This window comes from Exophiala bonariae (assembly GCF_035927105.1).
Source record: "Exophiala bonariae strain CCFEE 5792 chromosome Unknown scaffold_4, whole genome shotgun sequence".
NCBI classification, from domain to species: Eukaryota; Fungi; Ascomycota; class Eurotiomycetes; order Chaetothyriales; family Herpotrichiellaceae; genus Exophiala; species Exophiala bonariae.
The window spans coordinates 662,159-686,931 of record NW_027042479.1 but is presented as its reverse complement, the minus strand read 5'-3'; the positions used below and the strand labels follow the sequence as shown (position 1 = coordinate 686,931).

General features: G+C 50.0%; 11 protein-coding genes across 11 annotated transcripts; 4 read left to right on the top strand and 7 right to left on the bottom strand.

Annotated features, from left to right (window-relative positions):
* Window positions 1-401: 401 nt before the first annotated feature.
* On the bottom strand, window positions 402-995 carry LTR84_009821 (uncharacterized protein; the record flags this gene model as incomplete). Its single annotated transcript, XM_064853360.1, has 1 exon — window positions 402-995. The coding sequence occupies one exon, from the start codon at window positions 993-995 to the stop codon at window positions 402-404; it is 594 nt and encodes a 197-aa protein (XP_064709759.1).
* A 414-nt stretch (window positions 996-1,409) lies between these two features.
* LTR84_009820 (uncharacterized protein) lies at window positions 1,410-3,491 on the top strand (the record flags this gene model as incomplete). Its single annotated transcript, XM_064853359.1, has 1 exon — window positions 1,410-3,491. The coding sequence occupies one exon, from the start codon at window positions 1,410-1,412 to the stop codon at window positions 3,489-3,491; it is 2,082 nt and encodes a 693-aa protein (XP_064709758.1).
* Window positions 3,492-4,240: 749 nt separating this feature from the next.
* LTR84_009819 (uncharacterized protein) lies at window positions 4,241-5,275 on the top strand (the record flags this gene model as incomplete). Its single annotated transcript, XM_064853358.1, has 1 exon — window positions 4,241-5,275. The coding sequence occupies one exon, from the start codon at window positions 4,241-4,243 to the stop codon at window positions 5,273-5,275; it is 1,035 nt and encodes a 344-aa protein (XP_064709757.1).
* Window positions 5,276-5,866: 591 nt separating this feature from the next.
* On the bottom strand, window positions 5,867-8,202 carry LTR84_009818 (uncharacterized protein; the record flags this gene model as incomplete). The annotated part of the gene is made up of 2 exons (XM_064853357.1): window positions 5,867-7,751; window positions 7,826-8,202. The coding sequence occupies 2 exons, from the start codon at window positions 8,200-8,202 to the stop codon at window positions 5,867-5,869; spliced, it is 2,262 nt and encodes a 753-aa protein (XP_064709756.1).
* A 1,621-nt stretch (window positions 8,203-9,823) lies between these two features.
* LTR84_009817 (uncharacterized protein) lies at window positions 9,824-11,035 on the top strand (the record flags this gene model as incomplete). The annotated part of the gene is made up of 1 exon (XM_064853356.1): window positions 9,824-11,035. One exon carries the CDS (start codon window positions 9,824-9,826, stop codon window positions 11,033-11,035), a length of 1,212 nt encoding a protein of 403 aa, XP_064709755.1.
* Window positions 11,036-11,286: 251 nt separating this feature from the next.
* LTR84_009816 (uncharacterized protein) lies at window positions 11,287-13,329 on the bottom strand (the record flags this gene model as incomplete). Its single annotated transcript, XM_064853355.1, has 6 exons — window positions 11,287-11,610; window positions 11,667-11,868; window positions 11,935-12,216; window positions 12,266-12,579; window positions 12,631-13,217; window positions 13,314-13,329. 6 exons carry the CDS (start codon window positions 13,327-13,329, stop codon window positions 11,287-11,289), a joined length of 1,725 nt encoding a protein of 574 aa, XP_064709754.1.
* A 588-nt stretch (window positions 13,330-13,917) lies between these two features.
* Window positions 13,918-14,736, bottom strand: LTR84_009815 (uncharacterized protein; the record flags this gene model as incomplete). The annotated part of the gene is made up of 1 exon (XM_064853354.1): window positions 13,918-14,736. The coding sequence occupies one exon, from the start codon at window positions 14,734-14,736 to the stop codon at window positions 13,918-13,920; it is 819 nt and encodes a 272-aa protein (XP_064709753.1).
* Window positions 14,737-15,217: 481 nt separating this feature from the next.
* On the bottom strand, window positions 15,218-16,969 carry LTR84_009814 (uncharacterized protein; the record flags this gene model as incomplete). The annotated part of the gene is made up of 1 exon (XM_064853353.1): window positions 15,218-16,969. One exon carries the CDS (start codon window positions 16,967-16,969, stop codon window positions 15,218-15,220), a length of 1,752 nt encoding a protein of 583 aa, XP_064709752.1.
* A 1,622-nt stretch (window positions 16,970-18,591) lies between these two features.
* Window positions 18,592-19,244, top strand: LTR84_009813 (uncharacterized protein; the record flags this gene model as incomplete). The annotated part of the gene is made up of 3 exons (XM_064853352.1): window positions 18,592-18,713; window positions 18,781-18,896; window positions 18,961-19,244. 3 exons carry the CDS (start codon window positions 18,592-18,594, stop codon window positions 19,242-19,244), a joined length of 522 nt encoding a protein of 173 aa, XP_064709751.1.
* A 496-nt stretch (window positions 19,245-19,740) lies between these two features.
* On the bottom strand, window positions 19,741-21,573 carry LTR84_009812 (uncharacterized protein; the record flags this gene model as incomplete). The annotated part of the gene is made up of 1 exon (XM_064853351.1): window positions 19,741-21,573. One exon carries the CDS (start codon window positions 21,571-21,573, stop codon window positions 19,741-19,743), a length of 1,833 nt encoding a protein of 610 aa, XP_064709750.1.
* A 1,365-nt stretch (window positions 21,574-22,938) lies between these two features.
* Window positions 22,939-23,712, bottom strand: LTR84_009811 (uncharacterized protein; the record flags this gene model as incomplete). The annotated part of the gene is made up of 1 exon (XM_064853350.1): window positions 22,939-23,712. The coding sequence occupies one exon, from the start codon at window positions 23,710-23,712 to the stop codon at window positions 22,939-22,941; it is 774 nt and encodes a 257-aa protein (XP_064709749.1).
* Between the last annotated feature and the right edge of the window lie 1,061 nt (window positions 23,713-24,773).

The following is a 24,773-nucleotide window of genomic DNA, read 5'->3' as shown; positions in this document are numbered from 1 at the left end:
ACTTCAGGTTAGCTTGCGAGCATTTGCAGAACCAAAACCATGATCATAGTAAATCAATGGCAATGACTGACGGCAGTAGATAATAGAAACGAAAAAAAAAAGCAGTGTAAATATGAAGAACTGTATTAATACGGCCTGTAACTGGAAAGTGTTGGCTCTGTTGGATGTCTATGTTATTGATCAATCAATTAACCGAGGACCACTCGGCGAGTCGGATATCTCCATGCCATCTGCACCTGCTTCCCGAATCCATTTCATCTCATGAGCTCCTTCCTCCGCGTTTCAACCCCAACCGTAGTCACGTGCTTTCTGACGTAATCAGTCGTGGTCACTGCGCTGTGGAAGTTGGGTGTCACTGTCTGATACCAGGCCACCCACCAGCCAACCCGCTCGGCATCTCTTCAAGTTCCCATTCCTGGAGATGGAATAACAGAGATCTCTTTCACCATATCAATCACAGTATACTCGAAGAGTTTGTGCCATCGACCTCGAGGTATTACCCATCTTTCTCCATCTTGTTCATAACCCTTCCGTCTCCAATAGGGGGCGTTGACATCCTCCAGCACAGTCATCCGAAGCCGCACTGTGCCAGCCTGTTCCCCGGCCAAGAGCCTCGTGTACAAGGCTTCTAGACATTGATCAACAAGTCCTTTCTTTCGATATTGAGGGTCGCCATCAGATGCCGCAGGGCCAATCTCCCAGTCCCCTCCATTATCGTAGGGATTGCCCCTGTTTCGATAGCCTTTCCATCTCTTCGCTCCTACTACTGCAACTGGTCTTAGATTTTGGCTGGTATCTAGCATAAATGCGCACAGGCCCTCCGTCCCGAGATCGTCCAGTAGAGCGTCCGATCCAGAGTATCGATCGATAAGATCCTCAACTCCCTCAAGACCTCTTCCGTATACATTGTTGATCATGTTAACGAGAGGCACCAAGGATTTATCAGCCGCCAACTCCTGAGTCGTCAACACTCGCAGCAATAGGCTCGTCGCCATTTTGACGCTCCCCTTCATTAAAAGTAGACTTTATCTTTGACCATTTTCAACTCACCAACCTCACGCTAAAGCCACAGGGCGTACGAGTACTCGTACTTCGCGACCGTCTTCCGGACCGATGACGCCACTATGATCACGTGACATTTAGCACGTGACCTATCATTTTGCAGCATGTTTTGGGTGACACCTTCGCCCCATGATTTTCTCAACGCCGAAGCCACTGCCAGCCAGTACAGACCAGTCTGCCTCAACCATCTTCTCCATGCTGGCCAGCCGCATGTGTCCTCCACTGTCGCTTCCAGTACAATTATTTTATTAATTACGCACCTATTACTCTTCCAGAACACTCTCTAGTCAGCTCTTTGACACATCTCCAGTGGCGCGCCCAAGTAGCATGTGCTGGTAACCAGCAACATGGTCTCCACGGCCGACAACGAACGTTATGGCGTTGTACTTGATGCGGGCTCATCAGGTACACGCGTATATGTGTACAGATGGTTGGACAATTCTGTCGCTCGCCTGGATACTTCAAGCCTCCATGCACTCCCCGAGTTAGAAACAAAGGACAAGTGGACCAAGAAAGTTCATCCTGGCGTCTCAACGTTCGGTACTACTCCTGAACTGGTCGGCGATGACCATCTCAAACCGCTGATTAAACATGCGCTGGAGTATGTTCCCAAAGATGCCGTTCCAAACACTCCTATCTTCCTTCTCGCGACCGCAGGCATGCGCCTCCTGCCAGACTTCCAACGAACCGCCTTGCTGCGCAATATCTGCTCGTACTTCCAATCAGAGACCAAGTTCTTGCTTCCGGACTGCGATCTACATGTACAGGTGATCCCAGGTGAGACTGAGGGCTTGTACGGGTGGATCGCAGCAAACTACCTACTTGGGGGGTTCGATGATAAAGAGCAGCATAATCATGGGAAGGGACATCATACGTACGGTTTTCTGGATATGGGCGGGGCTTCAGCACAGATCGCTTTCGCGCCAAATGCTACAGAGGCCGAGAAACACGCCAATGATTTGACACTGCTGAGGCTAAGGACGAATAATGGTGTATCACAGGAACACAGAGTTTTCGTCACAACCTGGCTGGGTTTTGGTGCTAATGAAGCGCGTCGGCGTTATGTCAAGGACCTAGAAGAGTCCTATTCAGCCAAAGGACTTACAGAAATACCAGACCCGTGTCTACCAAAAGACTTAAGGTTGACTCTTGATGGGACAATAATAGAGGAGGACGACCCTTTACCCTCTGGCCATCACTTGATTGGGACTGGAAAATTCGACGAGTGTCTCCATCGAACGTTCCCACTTCTCGAAAAAGACATACCATGTCCAGACGAACCATGTCTTGTCCATGGTGTTCATGTTCCTGCAATTGACTTTGATGTCAACCATTTTGTTGGAATAAGTGAATATTGGCACACGACTCATGAAATATTTGAAATGGCTCATAAAGACAAGGCCTATGATTTCAACACCTATCAGAGTCGGGTCAAAGAATTCTGTGGACAAGACTGGTCGACAATTGAGAAAGGAATTGATGACAAGACCTGGGGAAAGAAGATCGACGAGCAAACAGCATTCGAAGTTTGTTTCAAAGCCAGCTGGCTGATTAACATGCTTCACGATGGTATCGGAATCCCACGTGTGGGTATTGAGGACACCACCACTTCTTCCCATAACGGCACCAAGGAACTTCTAGAGAGCGGCAAAGAGATGGGCTTTCTCGACCCGTTTCAAGCAGTTGACAAGATTAAGTCTACCGAGGTTAGTTGGACCATGGGAAAGATGGTCTTGTATGCCTCCGCCAGTGTTCCAGCCGCAGTAGATGGCGACCTTCCTGTTGGCTTCGGCAGCAACGTCCCAGGCATCCCAGCCGATTTCCAACTACCGAGTGGTGGTGTTGTACAGAAGATTCCTGGTAGTTCAAATTCTGGAGAAAACAGCCAGAGCATCACCGACCAGATTCACGACACTTTATTCAAATCCGATGCTCCTCATCGCCTCCCGGGTTTCATATTCTTCCTCCTCATCCTGATCATTGCTACATTCTATCTCTGCGGTCGCGACCGGCGGGCGAAGGTTCGTACAGCTCTTTTCGGGACTCCAGCATCAGCCACAAAACCCCCTTCAAGAGGACCTTTGTCCTTCTTCAACAGACTGCTTGGCCGCCAACGGACCCCTGGACGTTTCGATCGTGACCTCGAAGATGGCACCACACGCTTGTATGATCCCAATGATTTTGAGTTGGGTAACATGTCGTCTTCTTCTGACGACGATGCAATGTTAGACCCAGCAGACGCCTTTCCCAGATCCAAAGCTAGGAGCAAGCGAAATCTAGGCCGCATGACTCCTGATATGATAGATCGAGCAGGACTGGTCGTACGCACTGAGAGTCGGGAGAGCCTTGGTGGTGATATGACTCTGGGAATCGCTACTGGCACTGTTAGAACCAGCAGCCGCAACACGAGTCCAACAAGAGGTCGGTGAAATATGCCGAGTGGACACGTGCAACGCGCTTGCTTTCCTCCTTCCATACTCCCTGTCACACTAGATTTGTAAAACCTCTTGTAAAAAATGAACTACGGTAAACAGTCTGTGATGAGTTTCCATTTCCCAGACACCCACCAGACCTTTCTCCACTTTGCTGACCTAATTCAAGATCAGCTACGTCAGTCGATCGCTTGAAAAGTGAACCCGGAGCAAAAGCAGATCCATGTCCCGCACAGACGATGTATATCCGGCGCTGTTCCGTTTTTGGCGAAACTTCCACGAGGGATATCAAGCTAGTAAGGCTCAATGTCTTTCACACTCTTCAACGGCGGACGAGCTTAACGTCTGTTGTCGTAAGTTCTTGCCCTGGAAAGCCTTAAGAACGGCTGCGTAAACATGACCTTTCAATGTCTACCAATCCGGTGCGTTGGTCTTAACGTGAGATCCACTCATCGTAGCCATTTTGACCACATCGAAGCTCCTGATGGAGTCCCGAACATGGTCGAGGGTCGCCACTAGTATCCTCACGGAGGAAGTAGCGGTCGAATACTACATGTTTGATGCCGATATGGGGTCCGTTGTGTCTATAAAAAGTGGTCTACCTCCGCTGCAGTATGGATGCAAACCCAAACAACATTTCCTCTTCTCATCTCCCCTGGCTTTATCGAGAATCACGAGATTACAAACTGTCGATTAGTCTGTTGAGGCCTGTAGACTCCTGAAAAGAACTTAACGCAATCCAAACGATGGCCGCGCACCGTGCCTATGTTTACCAAGCACAAGGGCAGACACCCGTGATCGAGAACCTGCCCACACCAACACCAGGGACAGATGAGGTTGTCATCTCGGTCAAGGCAGTCGCCTTGAATCCACTCGACAACTATATGCTCGACTTCGGCGCTTTCATTGGCCAGTGGCCTGCAATCGCAGGTTCCGATGTTGCAGGCGTGATTGAGAATGTGGGCTCAGCGTCTTCAAACGCTACCCTGGGCACTCTAAAGCCTGGTGTTCGCGTCCTCGCCATGACAGAGGCATTTAGCAAGCTTGGAAAGCTACCGTATGGAGGCTTCCAGGAGAAGCTCATCGTGCACATCAGCAAGGTCACGCCAATTCCGGAATCTTTGACGTTTGCGGATGCTGCCATCGTTCCCATCGGCCTATGGACAACGTGGCTCGCCCTACAGGTCATCGGGATCAAACCAGAAACGAGATATACCTCTTCAGACAACAAAGGATTTCTTGTCTGGGGTGCATCAAGCAGCATTGGCAGTGCCGGCATGCAGGTCGCACGATCCTTGGGCTACCAAGTCTACGCGGCCGCATCGACGCAGCACCACGAATACCTCAAGTCTCTGGGCGCAAACGTGGTAATAGACTACGCCGACTCCACCACGGCAGTGGAATCGATCATCTCGGCTGCGAAGAAACAAGGCGTCACCATCACCGAGGCATTCCACGCCATCGGCGATTTGAAACCCGTTCTCGAGATCGTGGCGGCGTTCGGAGGCGGGAAGGTCGCGACAGCTCAACCGCCCAACGAGAGCACTCCGCAAGTCGAGAGTGTGCAATGGTCATTCGTCAAACCCGACGACGATGAAGACGCACGGAACAAATACGACGCGTTTATCTTCAATCGCTGGCTTCCACAGGCACTACTGGATGGAACTTATAAGCCCTCGCCTAAGACCAATGTCGTTGGTAAGGGACTGGAGAGCCTGGGCGATGCATTGAAGACCTTGAAGAATGGTGCGCGTGGAGAGAAATTTGTGGTCGAGTTTTAGGTTCATTGCTGTTGGGGTATGGGTGGTCCCTCACGTGTCTAAGGCAAACGCATAGGCTTATCGAGCCCTGGTCGATCGCCTGTATGTGCATATCTATCTGGCAATGTAGACCAATAGGCTCGGATTAAATTTAAGAATGTCTATCCGTATCTGCTAGATAAGATCAACATGTTAAGAAAGTGAAAATGTTGTTCTGGTCCAAGCACGAGTATATCGTGTTCGCGAATGGTTTGATATCTAGTTGCCATGTCGTCGAGCGGCATTGTGAAGTAGAATAACATATAACCAATCGCTCTACACCATTAATGTATAGAGTAGGAACTGATTTGTCTCTCTCAAAGATCTTAGATATTTCTAGTAATCTAGAATGTAATTTCCAAACCCGAGTCATAATATCTCGCAGTTTTCGCAATCTGCCCTAGCTAGTTCGTAGATGCACGGCCACCATTCATTCATATCTGGCGCTGTTCGTGCTTCAACACTCACAATGTCGGTATATTTGCCCTTTTTTCAGAGATTTCCTCAATAGCATAACCTTTTCTGTCACCCAGTGACTTGTCCCTCCTTGGAACCATTATCGAAGAATCTCTCCTACGGATTCTGATTCTCAAAGACACCAAGAAGCTGATCTTGCGAGGTCAAAGGGAAGCAACTAGGCGGGCTGACTCCGTTCACATCTGGCACCACCACACTGCCATTCTCATTCGCATGGTAGATGACCGCATTCGTCAGGTCGACTGCAAGTTCCGTATCTCCCCAGTTCTGCGGTGCAAACATGATACTCGAGTGTGCTTCGGTCATGATGGTGTTGGGGATATCCTCGGACCGCGTGTAGTGGTGCATGCCCAGGTTGATCCACATGACGAGATCTTCCTGCACCAATGACTCGCCGTCGAAGAACTTCCAGAACTCCACGGGCGGCGCCCACGGAAGGTTTTGCTGCTGCGTCGAAGACGATGATGGTTCCGTATCGTGCTGGCGGGATACGGCGAATGCTTGCTTGGCCCATTCGCCGGATTTCTTCATGAAGGGGGAGTTCTGTGATGCGAGGTGCACGTTGCTGATCCCTGGGAGGATGCGGTAGCCTCGACTCTCGCCCCACTTGTTCTTCTGGTCTTTATTGATAACGGAGTACATCGTCTGTCCGTTGGTAGGCACTGGCAGTAGACCTTCGTCTTCGGTTTGTAGTTCGGTGAAGTTCAACCGCATCATTTCAAATTCTCCAAGCTCGGGAAACCACGGCGCCGTGATGTTTTCCACAATAAGATCTGTCTTGAGAAAGGTGTTTTTGGTATCGATCAAATCGAAGTCCGCCTTGACATTCATGACATGCGTATGGAGAGTACCGGTGATGGTTTCTTGAACTCGGGGACCCCAGTGGCCCCCATCTGAAGGACGGTAGTAGTTTGCTTGTATGTAGCCTGAAGCTCTTGCGTCGACGGCGATGGTGCCATCCATCCAGAACGAATAATCAAACAAATAATCGTAATTTCCCACCGTTGCGATCCATCTGATAGTCAGAGCGGACGCTTTGGAGCTATGGATGTAGGTTGCCTCGTTGTGGCGACTGTAAGGGTGGCCAAGGTCTGATTCGAAGATGCAAATGCCATCGATGACTTCGTGAACGCCCAATTCGTCATTCCAAGTGCTGTTCAAGTATGTCGCATGATATGGACAGTCATAGCCAGGGACCAGTCTGACATTACAGGAGCCAATGCCATAGTAGCGATCAAAGTAAGCCGTTGCTGCTTGGAAAGGGTTGTTGCCGGAGTATTGTGCGGCTGCCTCCTGCAGGCCAAGCTCATACAAGATTCGCTCGCCTTTGAACTTGATGTCAAATATTCCAATGCCCATGTCACGAGTGAATTGATGGTAGAATGACCAGCCGAGGTACTCAACGTAGCCATTTTCCTCATCGATCTTGTATCGCTTTCCTTCGAGCTCCACCGAGGTCGGCGCAAGTCGGTTCTCAAGGTCTCGGACAGCTCCCAATCTGTCCTTTTGCAGGAAAGAATCGTCTGTTGCTGGAGGTGGGACTTTGATGATTTGGCCACTCTCATAGGCGGCGCGAAATTCTTCCACTGAGTTGTAGACAACCAGGTTGTAGACAATCATCCGAAGCTTGTAGAGCGATGGATCACTTCCCGAAAAGTCGAAACTTGTGTATAGGTCTGATGGCTGGTCGAAGTAGGCCATTCGATTGCGACGCCACGGGATCCAAATGAGACAATCGCTCCCGTCTTTGGACTGCGGATTGGTTGTGAAAAGGTGCGCAGTTGACCTTGGGTCATCTGGACCATAAAAAACCATATCGACAAGGTCGGCCGTAATGTCGGCGATGCTAGACATGACTTCAATGATCAGAGGTAGAATGGCCGCATTCCTTGGCCCATCTGCTGGACGAGAGTTGAAGGGAACGTGGGCGCCATGTACACCATTGTACCAATAGGCGAGTTCTTGTATCGTTGTCTCATTGCTGATAGGAAGAGGGCCAACCTGGATGATATCAGCTCGTTACTTAACGGAAGGTGGAGAAACCCAACAAAATACTCCGTCATATCTGGCTCAGCCTTGCCTCCCTCGGCCATGACGACATGAGCATACTTAGCAGGCGAGCTTGCGTTCCCATCCAGATACGCCAACACATCGGTCTTGTTGGGCCGCAAAGGTTCAATATACCAGATGTAGTTGTCAGTCTGAGTCAGGTTGGGACTTGTGGCATCGGTCAAATTGAGGCCCTGAGCTGGGTCAAGCAGCCATTCGGTGATGTCTTGCAGCTCAGTGTCGTTCAAAACGAAGAAAGGCGTAGCCTTCTCAGCGGTGGTAGGAACATAAGCAGGGGCGGCGCAAGAGTCGCTTGACCTAGCGAGCACTAGTCCCGACAACCATTGAAGGCCGAGAATCGAACAACCCAAAGAAAACCGCATGTCGGCGGTTGTTTAGACTTCTGGGGACTTGTAGATGAAACAGCCTGTGTGAGAGACAAAGGGGTCATGAGGCTGTCGGCACCGCTCTTTATATGGCCACAAGACCTTGATATCTTGCTATCCATTCTCCATGGTTCCCCATCTCAGCACCTCAGACATCTCTACCATGATTGCTAAGTAACAGTTCGATTGTAATCTGTCGAGCAAAGTAGAAAAACTCAATAATGCATGCGATTGTTGACCAAGAACCACCTTCCGGCGTAGAATATGTGTAGAATAGACCAAAGGGTCAACATACCAAAGCTGTAGGTTATCGACCGGGCTAGGAGCCAGGTTGGCATCAAGTCCAAGCCCGCTAACAGACTCAATTTTGTCTCAACCACGCCTTGCCATGATGGGATGTGATACCCCCGGCCCCTGTCACTTTAGCCGCGAAATAATGACAAAGGTGCAGATTTCGAAACTGTTCTAGGCTTGACACATGGTTTTACTCCCTAGGTCAAAACTGGCCACCCAGCCACACGACGTTGGTTCTGCAAGGCACTCAAAACTTAAAAAAGACACTGAACAGTGAAGGGCTTGTATCCTTAGTCCCTGGAAGATACGGATCCTCTAGAAAGGTAAATTAAGCTCAGACTTCCCCCCGGGCCTTGGCCAATCTTTGCCTTTCTTCTTATCTCTGGAACACCAAGAGGTCAAATGCTAGCCCTTCATCTTGTGACTTGATCAGCTTGGCTTGCTTCATTACTGGATAGTACCGAGTACGGGTGATATTGGATCCAACGATAGACACGTGCGAACACAAATCGACCAAGAAAGTAAGCGACCGTGCCTGTTCGCCTGGCGAATAAGAACACTGGGGTTGCGGCGCCTTAGTACCCCTACGTGAAGCTTGTGGCAACTACACTCGACGACAATTTGGGTTTTTCATCCGTCGTGCATTACCCAAAGTCCTTATCTTTTTGATATCCGAAGTGTCGGGAATCCATTCCATTGATAACCTTCCGCAGAGGTCACGAATTCCTTCCGAGGCCAATCACCAACAATACAACACGTTTTGGGTATAGATAGCCAGGGATACCTGCTTGAGCTGTTCCACTTGGATAATGAGAATATCTGACAAAAGGGATTGGCAACTACTTACCGTAGTATTCAATACACAACCCTGATGTCATCATCGGCTATAACGGGGGACTACTTCCGACGGTCCAGAACAGGATGCATGAATTGCAGAGCAATCCGTACGAAATGCGATGAGCAGAAACCAGAATGCCGCCGCTGCGTGGCCCGCGGAGTGGTGTGCAAGCCCTACACGAAAAAGCTACGATGGGTAGTCGAGTCTTCAACAACCCAAGTTTCTACTCGAGATGGACACCCAAGCCCAGAAAGTCCAAGGAAACGCCACGAAACCGACAAAGACTATCACCATATCTCATGTGGGGTGCAAGCCTTATTATGTGCTCCTTGTAATCATCCGCTCGATTCTCTTGACCGACCTTTATTCGAACACTGGATGGTAATAACTCTCCACCTGGTTTGCCTTGACCCAGCCGCATGGGATGACATTCGAAGCATGTATCTGCATCTCGCAACTAGCAACAACTCAGTTGCCTTGCAAGCAATGCTAACAAATTCGGCCGCCCACTTTTTCTCCCTTGGAAGAATTTCTGCCACCAATTTTGCTCTTGTACAACAGAAAGCGTTCAAATCTCTACGTGCTTCGCTTAATAGGCCGGCCGCCAGAGCAACAACGCTCACGGGTGGAAAAACGCCAGCCCACAGCGAACATAATCCACTCCCATCTGTAGCTAACGATACCATCGTCGGCTCTATGCTCTTGCTTGGTGACGAGATCATTCGACCTGATGATCAGTATAGTCTCGTTCGAGTTCAGTTCCTTCTTCAAGGCACGTACTCGTTGATCGTTGAACGACACAAATATTTTGACTGTCCATGTGCTCTCTCACATCCGGCAAGATTTGATCCAGAATATCGGCTGGACAGCCCTGTGTTTGTATCAACAGTCCGCGCTCTGGCCTATGGCGACATCATGTCATGTGTTCCATGCGCGAGACCTCCTCTCATGGACCAGAGGTACTGGCTCGATGGAGCGGTCAGGGCGGCCAGAGAAGGAGCTCGAGAGCTGCGACCAGATTTTGACGTGGGCTATTGTGCAGAGGTGTTTGGTTTGCTTGGTCAGTGTACAGGTGCAATCCACGATCTCTATAATGAGAAAATCTCAGAGCAGGAGTTTGCTCATCTGCAAAACCTATTTTGTATACAGCTGGACAAGGCAATAGCCGACATTCCAGAGCTTGCACGCGACCATGAGGACGATCCAAATTGCAGACCAAAGTCAAGCCCATCGTGTTCTTTCAAAAGAGAGAGTATCGAAGCCCACAACAGCTGCGTCAGAGCAGCGATCTGCCACGGCCTCGCAACTCAGATATTCTTATTGAGGGCGACGGATCATGAACACTCATCCTCAGAAATCCAGACACTTTCCAATCTCCTGCGGAAAACCATATCTCGAATCCCTACTAGTAACAGCGCGGTAAGCATCATGCTGTGGCCATGGTGGGTTTTGGGATGCGAAAGTTACCACACCGCCGGGCCCGACGACCTACGTGAATTCGTGACCACATTCCTCCAGACGATCTACAACCGACTAGCCATGAAAGGTGTAGAAAAGTGTTTGACGACGTTACAGAAGGTGATATGGACGCTGGATCCGCCTGTTGAATACGAAGAAGGCAAGTATCACTGCCTCATGCAACAACCAACCTGGGTACGGTATTGTTGGAGCCAAAAGATCGAGCTATTACTTGCTTGAGTCTCGCGAAAAAATGTAATCGGGATTTATGAAATTTTGATAGCCAGCACGCATCATCAAAGCGAAGACACTTGTTTTATGTCAAGCAGCGAAAGTCCCCAATCTTTCCTACTGTATATTGAGTATTCTGCGTGAAACACCACTCGCGGAAGGGTGAGCTCACACCGGACGTGTATTTTGAATTTGTTGGACTTTTCCCTCTGGTAGGTTGCCATTGAACAAGGCACGCAAAACGAGGGGCTCTGAGTCGATCAGGCCGGAGACAAATGGCTCATCTCCCGCAGTATGCTTGCGATATGTGGTGCTACTCCCAAGGCAATCACCTTACGACAATAAATGTTGAGATCTTCCGACCTATCACCAGGCAACTCCTCATTGAGACCATTCCTCCCTACAAACGTGGCTAGGGCGTCGAAACAATCCCTGAAAGTCTCGACATTGGGGGCACCTTCGGCGAGGATGGCCAGGGTGGACGTGCAGTTGCGAATAGCTCGGTCGACATCCTGATGGTGAAGTTTCAGTCCTTTCCACTTTATGTAGAGGATGGTGACGCCTGCTTGGAAGTCGAAGACCATCTGTTTTCAGAAGGTCAGAGGAACTGCATCCAGCCAAGAAAGCGAACTTAACTTACATCAATCCATGATCTGACCAATTGTCTCCCTTTCTGAACGGTTCGAAATGCAGTGCAAGCATCACAACAGGCTTTGAGGAGCTCTGCCGCCCGGGGCAGTTCATAGTCCATGTCTCCGAATATGCTATGGAGGGTTACTCGGACAACGCTGGCCATGTACTGAAGCCAGAAGCAACTGAGATATCCTACATTGTCCGGTTCACTGTTGATTTGTCAGTGCACGGAGCTGTAAGTCAATGGTTTGGGGACTGTAGATGCAAGAACATACATATGCATGAATATCTGGCTATGTTCCGACCAATCGCTAATTTCGTCCTCCATCTTGGCGATAAATGGGCCAATCTCGTCTGGCTTTAACGTGGGCGCTGTACACATAATCTTCGATTGTATGGTGCGGACTCGAAGCATATGGGTGAAGGTTTTCTCGAGGAGGACTTGATCTACACTCTCGTGGCCTGGATAGTCCGAGAGCCACGGCATTGAACAAATATATGGAGAACAAGTGAGGTATAAAGGGATCCGGAGAGTTCCACTTATCATGCGATCGAGGCTGAACAGTGTTACTAGTCAGGTCAGGTCAAATGCCATATCGCACTTACGCGTAGATACAAGACCAGGCCTTGGTCTGTGCATTTGCAGCGTCATTCGAGTTTGAGGTATCGAGGCGATGGAACCCATGCAGTGTCGCGAAACGCATCGTGACGCCGGTAAGGTGGACAAGGCGAGATGTGTTCTCTCCATGCAGTGCCAGTATCACATGTAGCAGCATCGCCTTTAAGCGGATCAGTGGCGAGGCATGTTCGTTTGATATCACACCACGCTCGGCTTGGACTCGTGCTAGGAGAATTTCATTCTGCTTGGACAAGTGGGCAACGGTGCTCGGTTGACTGATTGTACACCCGATGGCACACAGCTAACGTAGAATCGTTAAGGAAGCTCATCTTGAACTGACCGATGGACCTACTGTTGTCAGAAGAAATGAATACCATGAAGCTTGCACTTCGTCCGCGATAATTGACGCCTGTTTGGAATTAATGTAGGCGGATGCGCATTCATCAACGTCCAGAAATGGATATCTAGGGTGTATCAATCCGAAATATGCATGGAGGAACCTGGCAATTTCAGCATGTGGGATTGGCAAAGCTGAAAGAGGGCTGTCGTTCTTGTGAGGATTCTCTGTCACAGGTTCTAGCGCGAAGAAGTCGTGGCCTTGTGTAGAGATAGGTGTCTTCGGTGCTGTCACCGAATTGACGGGGACGGTATTGGCAAGCGATTGGATGGCATGCGGGTCGATGAGCAAGTCATCAAATGGATTGTGAGACTCTGGGGGATTCGTGATGGATGAGTAGAATGAGTACTGCCAATGCATGGGGTCCATTGGCTGTAGATCGTCCACAAGAGAATGAGAGAAGCGATGTGATCCATCATTGGGGAAGCCAGTGGCGATGTTTACGGATCCCTGGGCTTGCAATCTGGTTTCCAAATCTGAAATCCGCTGCTCCAGCGACTTGACGTAGGACACTTCATAGACCTCGACGTCACCAACAGAGCCTGGTATGCAATCTGCTGAGCATAAGTCTCACGGACAGTCAGCAGTGCTGAGTCTCGTAGCAAACCTACCGTTTCCACTTATCAAACAGTTCTTACATGACGGCTCTCGCATGTCGCACTTTTGCTTCCTTAATCGGCATCTTTGACACGCCTTCCTCCTCCGCATCTGGTATGTCTTCATGGAGCCCGAGACCCTTCTCTCAGCACTGTGTTTCACCATATCGATGGTTCGGAAGATCGATCTCGATCCTGATCACCATCGACTACCAGCAACAGCGTTTGGGTGGTTGTCAAGCAACCATAGAAGATTTGCCTGGAAGTCGCGATATCTAACAGTTGTGTTCTCATCTCCGTGTGGTCTATAAACTCTTATTTGAGTTTTGATCTCATAGTGTTAGATCTTCAACACTTTCGAAATGCAGCGTTCGTGTTTCTTTCTTCGCGTGTTCGGCGTGTTTTGAAGCAACCATGACGTCATTGGTTTTTTCAACCATCAGTGAGGCTTGTGAAGTTCAAATTCAAATCTAGCTTGACCTTTATCGGCATAATTGGATTTGCGGAGTACTAAGCATCTGAGAAAACAACTTCTATTGAATTTTGGGCCACTGCGGCTGCTTTTCTTTACCTTCAAGAAAAAATCACCGCTCGAAGAGAATCACGACCTAGCGCTGCCATGAGCCTCTCCGACCACTGTTCGGCTTCAAACATCTCCGTAGGTGACCTTCATCTCTTTGACTCTCGTTACACAAGCGTCTGAATACTCCCTAACGCGATCATTGAAGTTCTTTCTATGATCCGCCACATGCTGTGGCACTGCGATTTGATTGTAAGAACTGGCCACCGGCTCCCCAATCGTCTCAGTGACAGGAAGATACCCGGTCCAGATAGTGTCCACAGCATTCTTGTCTGCTAGGTCGGCCTTGTCATCAGCAGGCGGTCCATCACGGATCTTGCCACTGCCACTATTGATCTGGACTCGCAACATCTGCGTGCTTGAGAGCTCGGCTTTATTGATGGGAAGCCGGGTATTTCTCCATCGATCACTGACGACTTTATTCGTGATTTGCTCCATGGCGTACTGCTTCTCGTCTAGGTCGGTCACCAGCTGTGCATAACCAAATAGGACTGCTGAGCGATAGTTGTAGGAATGGGAAAAGGATGAGATGGCTAGAATAAGGCCGTCGACTTTGCTGGCTGCAATGCAGACTGGAAGACCCGGTTTTCCTGCTTCTTGGGCCTGCCGGGTCAAGTTCATGATTCGCGATGAGACATAGCCGTGAAGGTAGCAGTCAAGGGGCTCGTCAAGGCCAGCACTCGGGTTTTCGAACGAGGCCATTGTTCCAATCATTGGCAGAATGGCGGGAAACTCATCATCGGGACTTGGAGCGAACGACACATTCAGCACCAGAGAGCCGTTGATGATTGAGTGGATGATCTCCAGATCATACACTCCTCTATTCTTGCCGAGCCGGTTAACAGTGTTGTGTCCCCGTTTTGGATATTCCAGACTTCGGCCCATGTTTTCTTGCAACCAGGTAGTGGGCTATAATCGAGTTGTTTGAATGTTTCTTAGCTCTTGATTTCACGTGGATAGCTTGGACAGGGTTCAAGAGACTGATGTTGACAACAGTTGAACATTCAGTTGTAGAGGCTTGCCTCCATCATAAGTACCGAATTTCGAACATTCCCAGGCCACCAATCAACCCAAATGTAACTCTAATCAAATGCTTTCGAGTCATAATCCCACGTCTTATGCACATAGTTACGATGTAAACTTGAGAAAAAAATCAAATTTAATTGGCTGCAACGTCGAATGCGTTCCATGTCTATCGGAGGTTTCGGGCTAAGTGGAGACCAATCCCGGACTTTTCGGGATAGCTAACGACTGATCCAAACAAACTTCATCATAAAGTAGATAACACCAGGTTTATGGTATCTGGGATCCGGTGTTCTGCCCTTCTCCATGGACTTCAGTCCTTGGAAGTACTCATCAGCACTGATCAACCCAGTTTCTCGCCTGCAGCTTTGAACACTTGTTCAAACTTTGTGGGAACATCATATTTGCCAATGATGACCTCTATCAATTTCAGGCCTCTGGGGTCCGTGAAACGCTGATTGTTCAATACATGACCAAGGTCACTCCAAGTCTCCACTTTGGCAGTCGAAACAGGGTAATCCGACCACTCTTGACTCTTGTCTCTGGCCCCAAACCAAAATGGACTTTCCGAATATCGCCACGGCGCAAGATTATTGTAGTCCTCTTCGAGGCCATGGATGTGGCGTTCGTAGGCGTATCCAGAATTGTTGACAATGAAAATGGTCAAAGGGATACGATATCGAATCACAGTACTAAGCTCCTGTGCTGTAGCTTGAAAACTTCCATCTCCATCGAGGAGTATAGTACGGCCTACGTCCGTCGTCGACCTATTCAACCTATCGGCATCCTTCCTTGATTGCCATTGCGCCAGTGCAGCCCCTTGTGCGGCTGGTAGCATGTGCCCTATCGAGAACCATTGACCTGATGCTATGGTACGTGATGATTCGGGCAGAATGAGGTCTCGACCTCCAAGTATAGGTGTGGCGTTCGCCAATAGCACAATATCATGCTGGCGTAGATGCTCATTGAGATAAAGGTAGAAGTTTTCTTGATCAATATGGTCGTTTGCATCCTTTATCGTGGGTCTGAAATCGCGAAAATTACCCAGCGACGTAGCATCTGGTCTGTTCCAAGTGTCCGGCGTTATGCTCTCCGTCAAAGCAGGTAGAAATCGTTCGAGGGCTATTTTTGCAGTCGGTTCTCCTGGGATCCGAATGGAGTCTTTGTGCATCACGATCATGTTGTTCTCATCCGGAACCACCTGCCAACCGAGTGTTTGGGTGTCTGAGAACATCCCTCCGATTGAAATGACCAGATCAGAAGCGCCGACGTAGGGCATGGTGTCAATTCGGCCAACCGGACCAGAATGGACACCATAGAAATTCTTCAGACTGTGACTGACCATTCCATTACCTGAAGGCATGGCTAGAGTAGGGATTCCGCTCTTCTCAGCAAAAGAATTGATGTCCTTGCTTAGGCCACGCACGCCATGGCCAGAGTCGATAAGGAGTAGGGGTTGTTTCGAGTTTTGGAGCCTCTGATGAATTTTTGTCAGGAGTGCCTCTGTAGTCCTGACACTTTTGCTGATAGCAGAATTCCCGTTCAGTGGCACATCTAACCTCGAGGCAGGTACCTCCTTCGCCACCATGTCGCAAGGTAAGTCAATATAAACAGGCTGGCTATTCCTCAAACATGTCGTCAAGACCTCATCGATCATTTCTGGAGCCTCGTTCTCATCGAAGAGATGTGCCTGGGCGGCTGTGACATGTTTGGCCATCTCCGCGAACACTCGAGGCCGACCGTCCCCGAGAGTGTGGTGGACATTCAATCGCTGTCTTTGTAATTGTCGCTGGGGTGTCCCGACTATGCTGACCACTGGCACGTGCTCTGCAAATGAGCCTGCGATTGCGTTGATCGCGCTCAACTCCCCCACGCCGTAGGTGGTAAATAGCGCCCCCATGCCATTGACACGGGCATAGCCATCAGCAGCATATCCTGCATTTAATTCATTACAAGAATTGATCCACTGCAGACCGGCCGGTTTCAAGTAATCTAGTGCTTTCAGCGTAAAGTCGCCGGGAACACCATGCATGTATTTGACCCGATTTTGACGAAGACGGGTGAAAAGATATTGTGCGAGAGATATTTTGCCCATGGCGGCCCTTGTCGGAGAGAGTGGTCCAAATGCCACCCCTGGTATTTTCAGCGCTGGGCAAAAGTAGGTACTTTATTTAAAGCCTGAGTGGTCGACATCTGCTGACAGCTGCTTCACTATCGTTTTCGACGTGAAAGAGTTTTGTCCCTACGAGGTAGGTTGTTTGGTGAGGCGTGCTACTGTAAGCTTGGGAATGCCGCGGATAACCTCGCAAAAGTACGATTCAAGAGGCACAGGAGCAACGCACGATTGTTGGGAGCCGGAACGCAGCCTCGTGAGGGGAAACTGCCAACGAGGCTGTGCCTCAAGAATCTGCCCCTTGGTCTCCCCCATGTTCTTGCCCCCTCTGCACTTGTCATCAGCAAATTCTTCAAATCGAGAGGAATTGATGCAATGCCCGTAACCATTTGTGAGAAGGTACTACGTCGGGTATGAAAACTTTCGCTGGATTCGAGTTTATCGATAAAACCGAAAGAGCACCATGGTATCCTCTGAAAAGAGGAGGAAAGCCTCGTCATGGTCCCAAGAATGGATTACGGTATCTGCTCAATCAACAAAGTATGGGAGGAATCTAATCTGGATCGAAACGAAGCATGATCAAGACAGTTCAGAAACGGCCATTGAGCGTCAATATGAGCCGACTTTGCGAGATTGCTCTCTCTGGTCTGAATGAATTTAGACGCAGTGGACTTCCTGTCTCGGGCCTTGCTTGCCAACCCTGCTTCTTTGTGTCTCACTGGCGAGGCCCGAGATTGAAATTGCGCAAGCTGCCGAAAGGAGACTGTAATGCAAGAAACATCGAAATTCGACAAGTCATGACATTGAAATCTCGTCCTGCAATCTGAGCCACGACCACGGTATACTGGAAAAAGTGCCGAATGCTAAAGAATGTATACAAAAGTGGGGTCCAAATGTTCATCAGTTCCTCCAGAGGAAGCAATATCCTGCGCGACGAGCCCGGTTTAACGCACATACATCAAGCCTACGCAGGTACACACAGATCCATGGTCGGCATTCGTGGTGAAAAGCTATCCGAGTGCCTTCTGCCCTACTCGGAATAGCCCGGCTTATGCCCGGATGTATATCTGCTCTCCGAACCGAGTCTTGGCAGAATCAGCAACGTCGAGCACTGAATATTGGTGCGATTGGTACTTGAGTACCTACTGGTGGCGACCGTTACTGGCTTCACCCCGCGAACCGGCGTATCGACATTACTGTGATCTCTTCAATGGATGTAAGTACCTGTGCGCGGAATCTAGTCTCTGCCAACCAAGCTTGCACAGATTAATGACGAATATCTCAGACACATCAGCCCACCATGTGACCCTGGAATTGGGCTGACGCGGAACTCTCAGCGCCGTTAGGCAGGTTTGTGTCCTGGGCTTGAGCCGTTTGCCGATGATGTGCCCCAGAAGGTCAACATGTCCCGCGCAGAGGCTATGCCGGTCACCATAGAAGAAGTGCTATGACCAAGACCAATTTCGGAGACTCCCAGAACTTGCTTTGAGGATTGGCATAAATATGTCAAGATCACCTCGTCGCACCCTTAACAGACTTCAACCAGCATCTTCATTCCACTCGTTCACAAGCATACCTTCACAGAAGATCCCAACCACACAACCATGGTTTCCTTCAAATTCTTCCTGGCGCTTGGGCTCCTGGGTATCTCCTTCACCAGCGCGCATCCCACGCCGGGAGGATCACCTGGAACCTACAAATGCGGAGAGATTGATGTGTTCATGACGTACGTGTATCCACGAGTGGACAGAGTTGAGGTGTAAGCCATCGTACTAACACTGGCATTCTTTCAGTGGTCTTCCCCCGGCGCACCCGCTTGTTAAAGCTCAAGGCTTCGACCCAGTCTTCGTCAATAAATCTCTCACAGCAGACGCTGCCGAAGTTGTCAAAGCAGGATACAACCTCCGAGGTAAATCCAACCATGCTTGATTAACACTGGAGCTCATCGGACTGACACATTGTTTGATCAAAAGTCGTTCTCATGGGTCCCGAACAGCCTCTGAGCGTTCTCAACGACCAGCTCAAAGGCATCAACTGGGACGCCACCGGTGTCGGCTATGGTGTGCGAGGATCTTCGGTCCAGAACCTGACCGTGCGGCTTGAAGACATCCTTCAAACCTACCGCGACAAAGCCTGGCGCGCACCGATCGTGTTCAACCACTCCCCGACCTCATCGTTGTGGGCTATTCAGAGGCACTTCCCATTGTCGAGCAACTGCACGAACTCTCCAGGAAAGGATTTGGTGAGTGAAATTTAACAAAAATCTTCAACGCGCCCGGGTTGAGGCTAACGTCGTGGAATAGGGATTGAAGGTCTTTTGCGACATATGTTAGGTGCTGACTTCCGTCATACCCGCCTTCGCTCGGACTGAAACGTGATCAAGCGTACAGCGCTCCGAGAACACTTGCCCGTGTTTCGAAGCTCCGATTGGACTGTCAATAGCCGCAAAGAGTGTCTTAACGAGGGCAGATCATGTTGTACGACCATGAACTGCGCCGGATTTGAGGGATGTATTTCAATGAATCATCATGGAGGAGAGGGATATTTCATCCATTCGTCTTTGTCATCTGGTTGTGATTGAGGGAAGCATTTGATGTAGATTTGTAATATCAAGTTCACAGATTTCAAACAGCTGCATTTCCCACCTTTTCTTCGGCTCGGCTCGGCACATGATTGCTGTGCAAGTATCCCTCGCAATCCAAAACATACCCTGAAAACGTAAAATGTCTTCGAATCCATGTCCCGAGTCCCGCTCACGCCGTGAAAGTATGCGTCAGACCCTGCCTGGGGACGCAGACGCCGCCATTTCCAATCAAGCGATCCTTCAGCCCTGCCCCTTCCGTGCGGATGCCCAACATGTGGACGGGCACGCGGTCGATGTGGCGCTGGCTGGACTGCCTGAGATCGACATAGCGGTCCCGGAACGATCTGGCGGACGCGGCCGACTCGACGCGCTCGAGCGTCGCGTCGGCTTGCCAGTTCGGCCGGGCCAGACTCGCCGTCGCCACGGCGATGTCTTTGTACACGTCGAACAATTGGGCGTCGCGGTCCGGGTCTCGGCCTCCAAGCTCGGCGGACTCGTCGACGTGGACGTGGCGCAGGAACCCCATCATCATGACGGAGAGTTTGGCGTCAAAGAAGAGCGTCGCTTGGAAGTCGTGGATCACGTAGACTCGCGCTGTGTTCTTGTGGACCACTGTCCGTCGGGCCGTTGGATCCGGAGCGATGAAGATTATGGCTTGGTGCCAGTCGCTTGATAGCTCCTTCTCGACAGCGACTTTTGTGGGGAGATGGATTGCAGCCCAGCCGAAGTAGACGCCGCGGTGGCGTAGGAGGATGTCCTCGGAGACTGCGGTCAGATTGGCGGTGGGCATGTTCCACTGTACCGTGCTGGTTCCACTGCCGGGGATAACCTTGCCTTGGAACATCACGGGGAAGGGAGAATTCGGGCCTGATTCGTCGCCAATGATATCAGCGCGAGCGAGAGCGTCGAACGCGGTGGTGTTTGTCGCGTTGAAAGATTCGTCTCTTTTCCTGTCGTATTGCTCGTTGGCACGGTCAATGTGTCCCTGCATGCCGCTAGAATCATATGCAGTCGTGACCGTCGACTGAAGTATCGCGCTGGGCTGATATATCTGCGAGACCTTGGTGGAGACAAAAGTCCTCGCCGTCTCCGCGGCAGGGCTGAGTGTGGCTGCGACGGCATTGTTGGCCACCACCGAAGCAATCTTGATCCCCACTTCTAGCGGCATCGTCACCAGGGATGCACCTCTGATAGAGCTGCCGTCGGTCGACGAAGAAGCGAGTCTGAATATCGGACTTCCGCATAGGACTTTCTTTCCATCAGCTGTGCATAACACCACCCGCAAATAGCCGTCATCGGCCTCGCAGGGAATACGAAGGATATCTGTCTCTCGGACGAGATGGGATCGAATCTCCTTCGGAGCCTTCTTTAAGAACTTCTTGATGTCCCGTTGCCATGCCCTCTCATCGGTTGGCTCGAGTTGCGCGGGCGTCGCTCTGACGGCGGGAGTCACATTGACCCAGGTGCTTCGAGCGCCAAGTAGCCCTCCGATCTTCAGTCCGGTCTTGCCGGAAAATCCTTTGCGCTGCAGCCAAAGCGTTCTGTCAATGGGAAGGTCTCTATCTGAAAAAATCGTGATTGCGAGATTGGTGGATGTGCCGGTGTAGTAGACCAGCCCGTGAGAATGGCGCAGGATTGAATAGTGTTTCGTCGACTCATAAGGGTGGCTGATGAGTCCACCGGCGAAGTGTCTTGCATCTTGCAACGCTGATTTGAATATTTGTCCAGCTTTGGGCTTTTCGTTTGTCGGGTTTATGGGACTTGTCGGGCTGTTCAGGGTTGATAGACTGACAGTTGAGCGCAGTGTATGATAGCTAGAGCCACTTGAGTAGGTCGTCGGTGACTGAGTTAGCCCTGCTTCTGCGGGAGTTTCTAGTGACATCGCTTGGAGGACTGCAGCTTGTTCATCCAAGGAAACATCCTCATTTCTCCCATATCCATGGTTGAGAGTGTCGGTCTGGGCATAGCTCAAATTTGGCCGCTGGGCTCTAGCGGGGTCCATGGAGATGATGGGGCTGCAGTCACCTTGGTCGCTTACAAAGAGTCGATGAATAGAGTATGCTGCGTCCGTAGTGTATTCAACATTAAAAAGGCATGATTATGCAATGACGGAGGCGGAACTTCAAATCCATCGCTCCCACTCCAGAGTCCAGACCTTGACGTGAAGCATATCTGACCCAGGAGAAGGAAGTTGAAACATGAGAGAAGATCTGAAAGGTTTTTTGCGAACTCACTAACCAGTTAGTGTTATGTTATCTCAGATCTATTGAATCTCGTTAGACCAAAAGGAGCCAGGCTTTGATTGTTATCTGGGGAAATAGGGGGAGGCCTTGGAGGCAAGTTCCGGCTGTTCCGATTTACACGCTATACCCGTTTTAGGAGTCATCGTCAATTGCATATTGAAAGAAACCGCAAGAGGTATTTGTTCTGCTGAAATCCAAAAGTTGACATGGATAACAACCAATATTTGCAATACATACTGCGATTTTTGGGACTGGGATTGTACTCATAAAATCAAATCGCAAAATTGCAAGAAAGCAACTTCTGCGCGAACGACCTTACGGGGGAGCAGCTGGAGTGCAGTTTCACTCTTGCAAGTTAACAAATATCCGGTATGTGCTTCAGAGATATTTCGTACACGATTGAACTATCGAGGGTCAATCTGCACACTCCCTACCAATGAATTACTCCTGCGGAAGAGGGAGGAAATGACATCCCATGGTCGTTGAAAAGGGATGAAGGGATTATGACGAACACGAGCGAAGGAGGATGCTACAAGGTTTCAGCGTCGATCAACCGTTGTGGCGCCGGCGCCCGAAGAAGGAATGATCTTCAGATCTGAAGACATGTCGTTGAAATGAGGTCAGGCAAGGTCAGAAGACGATTGACGGGGGACTAACCATGAAAGCAGGGATTGCACATTTACGTCATCGGAATTTGGGACGGAAGACATCTCTTCATACAAGCGTGTTGTAATAGCAGCATTGTCGAGGTCTAACCACTGCACATGTGCCCAGGTGGTCAACACGGTTGAAAATTGCTCAGAAAATAATGGGAAGAGGAGATGGTTTTAAAAAATATGGTATTAGGTGACGCTAATAAGCGACATATTAGGCATGTAGTTGACATTCTATCATGAGCATCATAAACGTTCTGGTGAATAAATTTCCGCCATACTCGTACAATTCGCATGCAACGTAGAGATAAATCCTCATGCTTTGCTGTGGTTCGCGAAAAACTCCGGAATTTGGGATCGTTTATCCCCAACTCTTCTGCTACGTCTATCGGGTTGTAGTGGTATAGTGCGTTGCATCACAATAATGCAGAAATTGGTGACAAGGTATTTTCAGGGCCGAGTCAGTGTCGACTATAGTCTGTTGGCAGGTGCGCTGTAGCCATTCATGCCGTAGCCAGGTTGGCCATATTTAGGCTCAGAAGTGGCGGGCATGTGGCCTCCGTGCATGGTGGAGCCAGTCATGCCTGTCTCGTGACTGTGACGGAAGCCGGGGGCAGCGGTGTGACCAGCAGTAGCGATTTCAGCATCATGGGTGGCATGGGTCTTGCGGTTTCTCTTCCAGAATGGAGCCTTGCGGGAACCCTTGGTGTAGTTGTTGGTGGGAGATGGACCGAATCGCTTTTCCTTCTGGTGATGACGAGCCAACAAGAATTGGAGGACGGCAGTCACAAGGAAGAGGAAGATGGCACCAATGGAGACGGCGAAGCATGCGGTGTTCAAGCTGCAAACATAGCCAAAGTCACCAGCGCCTGGTGCGGATTGGGTGGCTAGGCCATTACCGATAGGAGTGTTGACAAGACCCTTGCAGCGGCTAGCGCCATGACGTGTGAAGTATGCAATGGCGGCGAAGCATCCGGCAAAGCAGATATCGAGGAAGATAGCGATGAAGGCGAGAACTCTGACACCACCCAGGCACAAAGTGAAGATGACACCGAAGATGGTGTAGAGAGCGGCGGCGCCTGACATGCCCTCGACAGCCTTCTCCCAGGTGGGGATGGTCATGTTGTGTTTAGACAAGACAGCGAGGAAGTATGAGTAGATGCCGAGCACGATTGCCGCGCAGCAGAACTCGATGATGCGAAGGCCAGTTTGGCCGAAGCGGAGGAAAGCCCCACCCAATGCCATTGCGATTGATGTGTTGGAATTAGATATTAGGTGTTGATGAGAGTGGACGAGTGTTTCGATTAGTCGCTGTGGTCGAGATCTGTGGTGGCCTGAAATGAAGTATCGGGGAGGGATGAGAGGGTCTTTGTAGTTTTCCGAGCTGGAGAATTCTGAAGGGTTTACAGACTCCTGTTGGTCCCAGCTTGGGTGTTGAAAGGTGATGAAAAGAATCATGCCCAATGCCAATGTTTGACTGTGAGTTTGGGCAGTGACGTGGTGGCGCCGATCAGTGCATCATTTTAAGTGGGGATAGCACCACATCAACGAATCAGACTCGATTCAAAAGCAGGGAAGGAGCTGAGCGCCACAATGTCGTCTGCTCATTGGAAAAGGTGCCTGGATTTTCACTGCTTCAGCCACAGCCATGATGTCAACTCACATGGCCATGGCGCTTTTTCTACAAGCCTCATTGGAACGATCGCCAGCATCCGTTCGATCGAGAGGATCATAGGGAAATTGAAAACCAAGAACTGGAGCTGGAAGCTTTCAACAAACAATCTCTCGGACAATACTTGGCTGGCACGGCCCTTTTCACATGCCCCGACAAAATGTGACAACAACCCCCCACCAAGTAAACATTTCACGAACATCGCCACACTCCTGAGGCCCGATTCAAAAAAGCAAGCCACACGACCCTACAGCAACTTTTTCCTGTAGCCACATCAAAGCTTATCGGACGATCAGTCGTCTCGTGGCTTGAGGGGCTTTTCCAAGTTCTCAACATCTTTGCGATCCGGTGAGTTGAATACCCAAGTTGAGCATGGAATTAATGGGACACTATCCTTCTTTCCGAGTAACTTCTCTTTACGGAGTATTGAGCGCTACGTCAGTGCGCAACGTAGACAAACCTGTGCAATTGATCGCGATCCATATTGAAGCGAGTTGCGTTTCTCAGATCGCGGGAGAGATCTGGACAGTTGCTCCATATTCTGTACTCCATACCTACCTCCATCAAATCCCGCAATTTCTCCGAGCCTCTTCTCCACCCACTTGAAAGTGACTCTGCTTACAGCTTCCTCTTC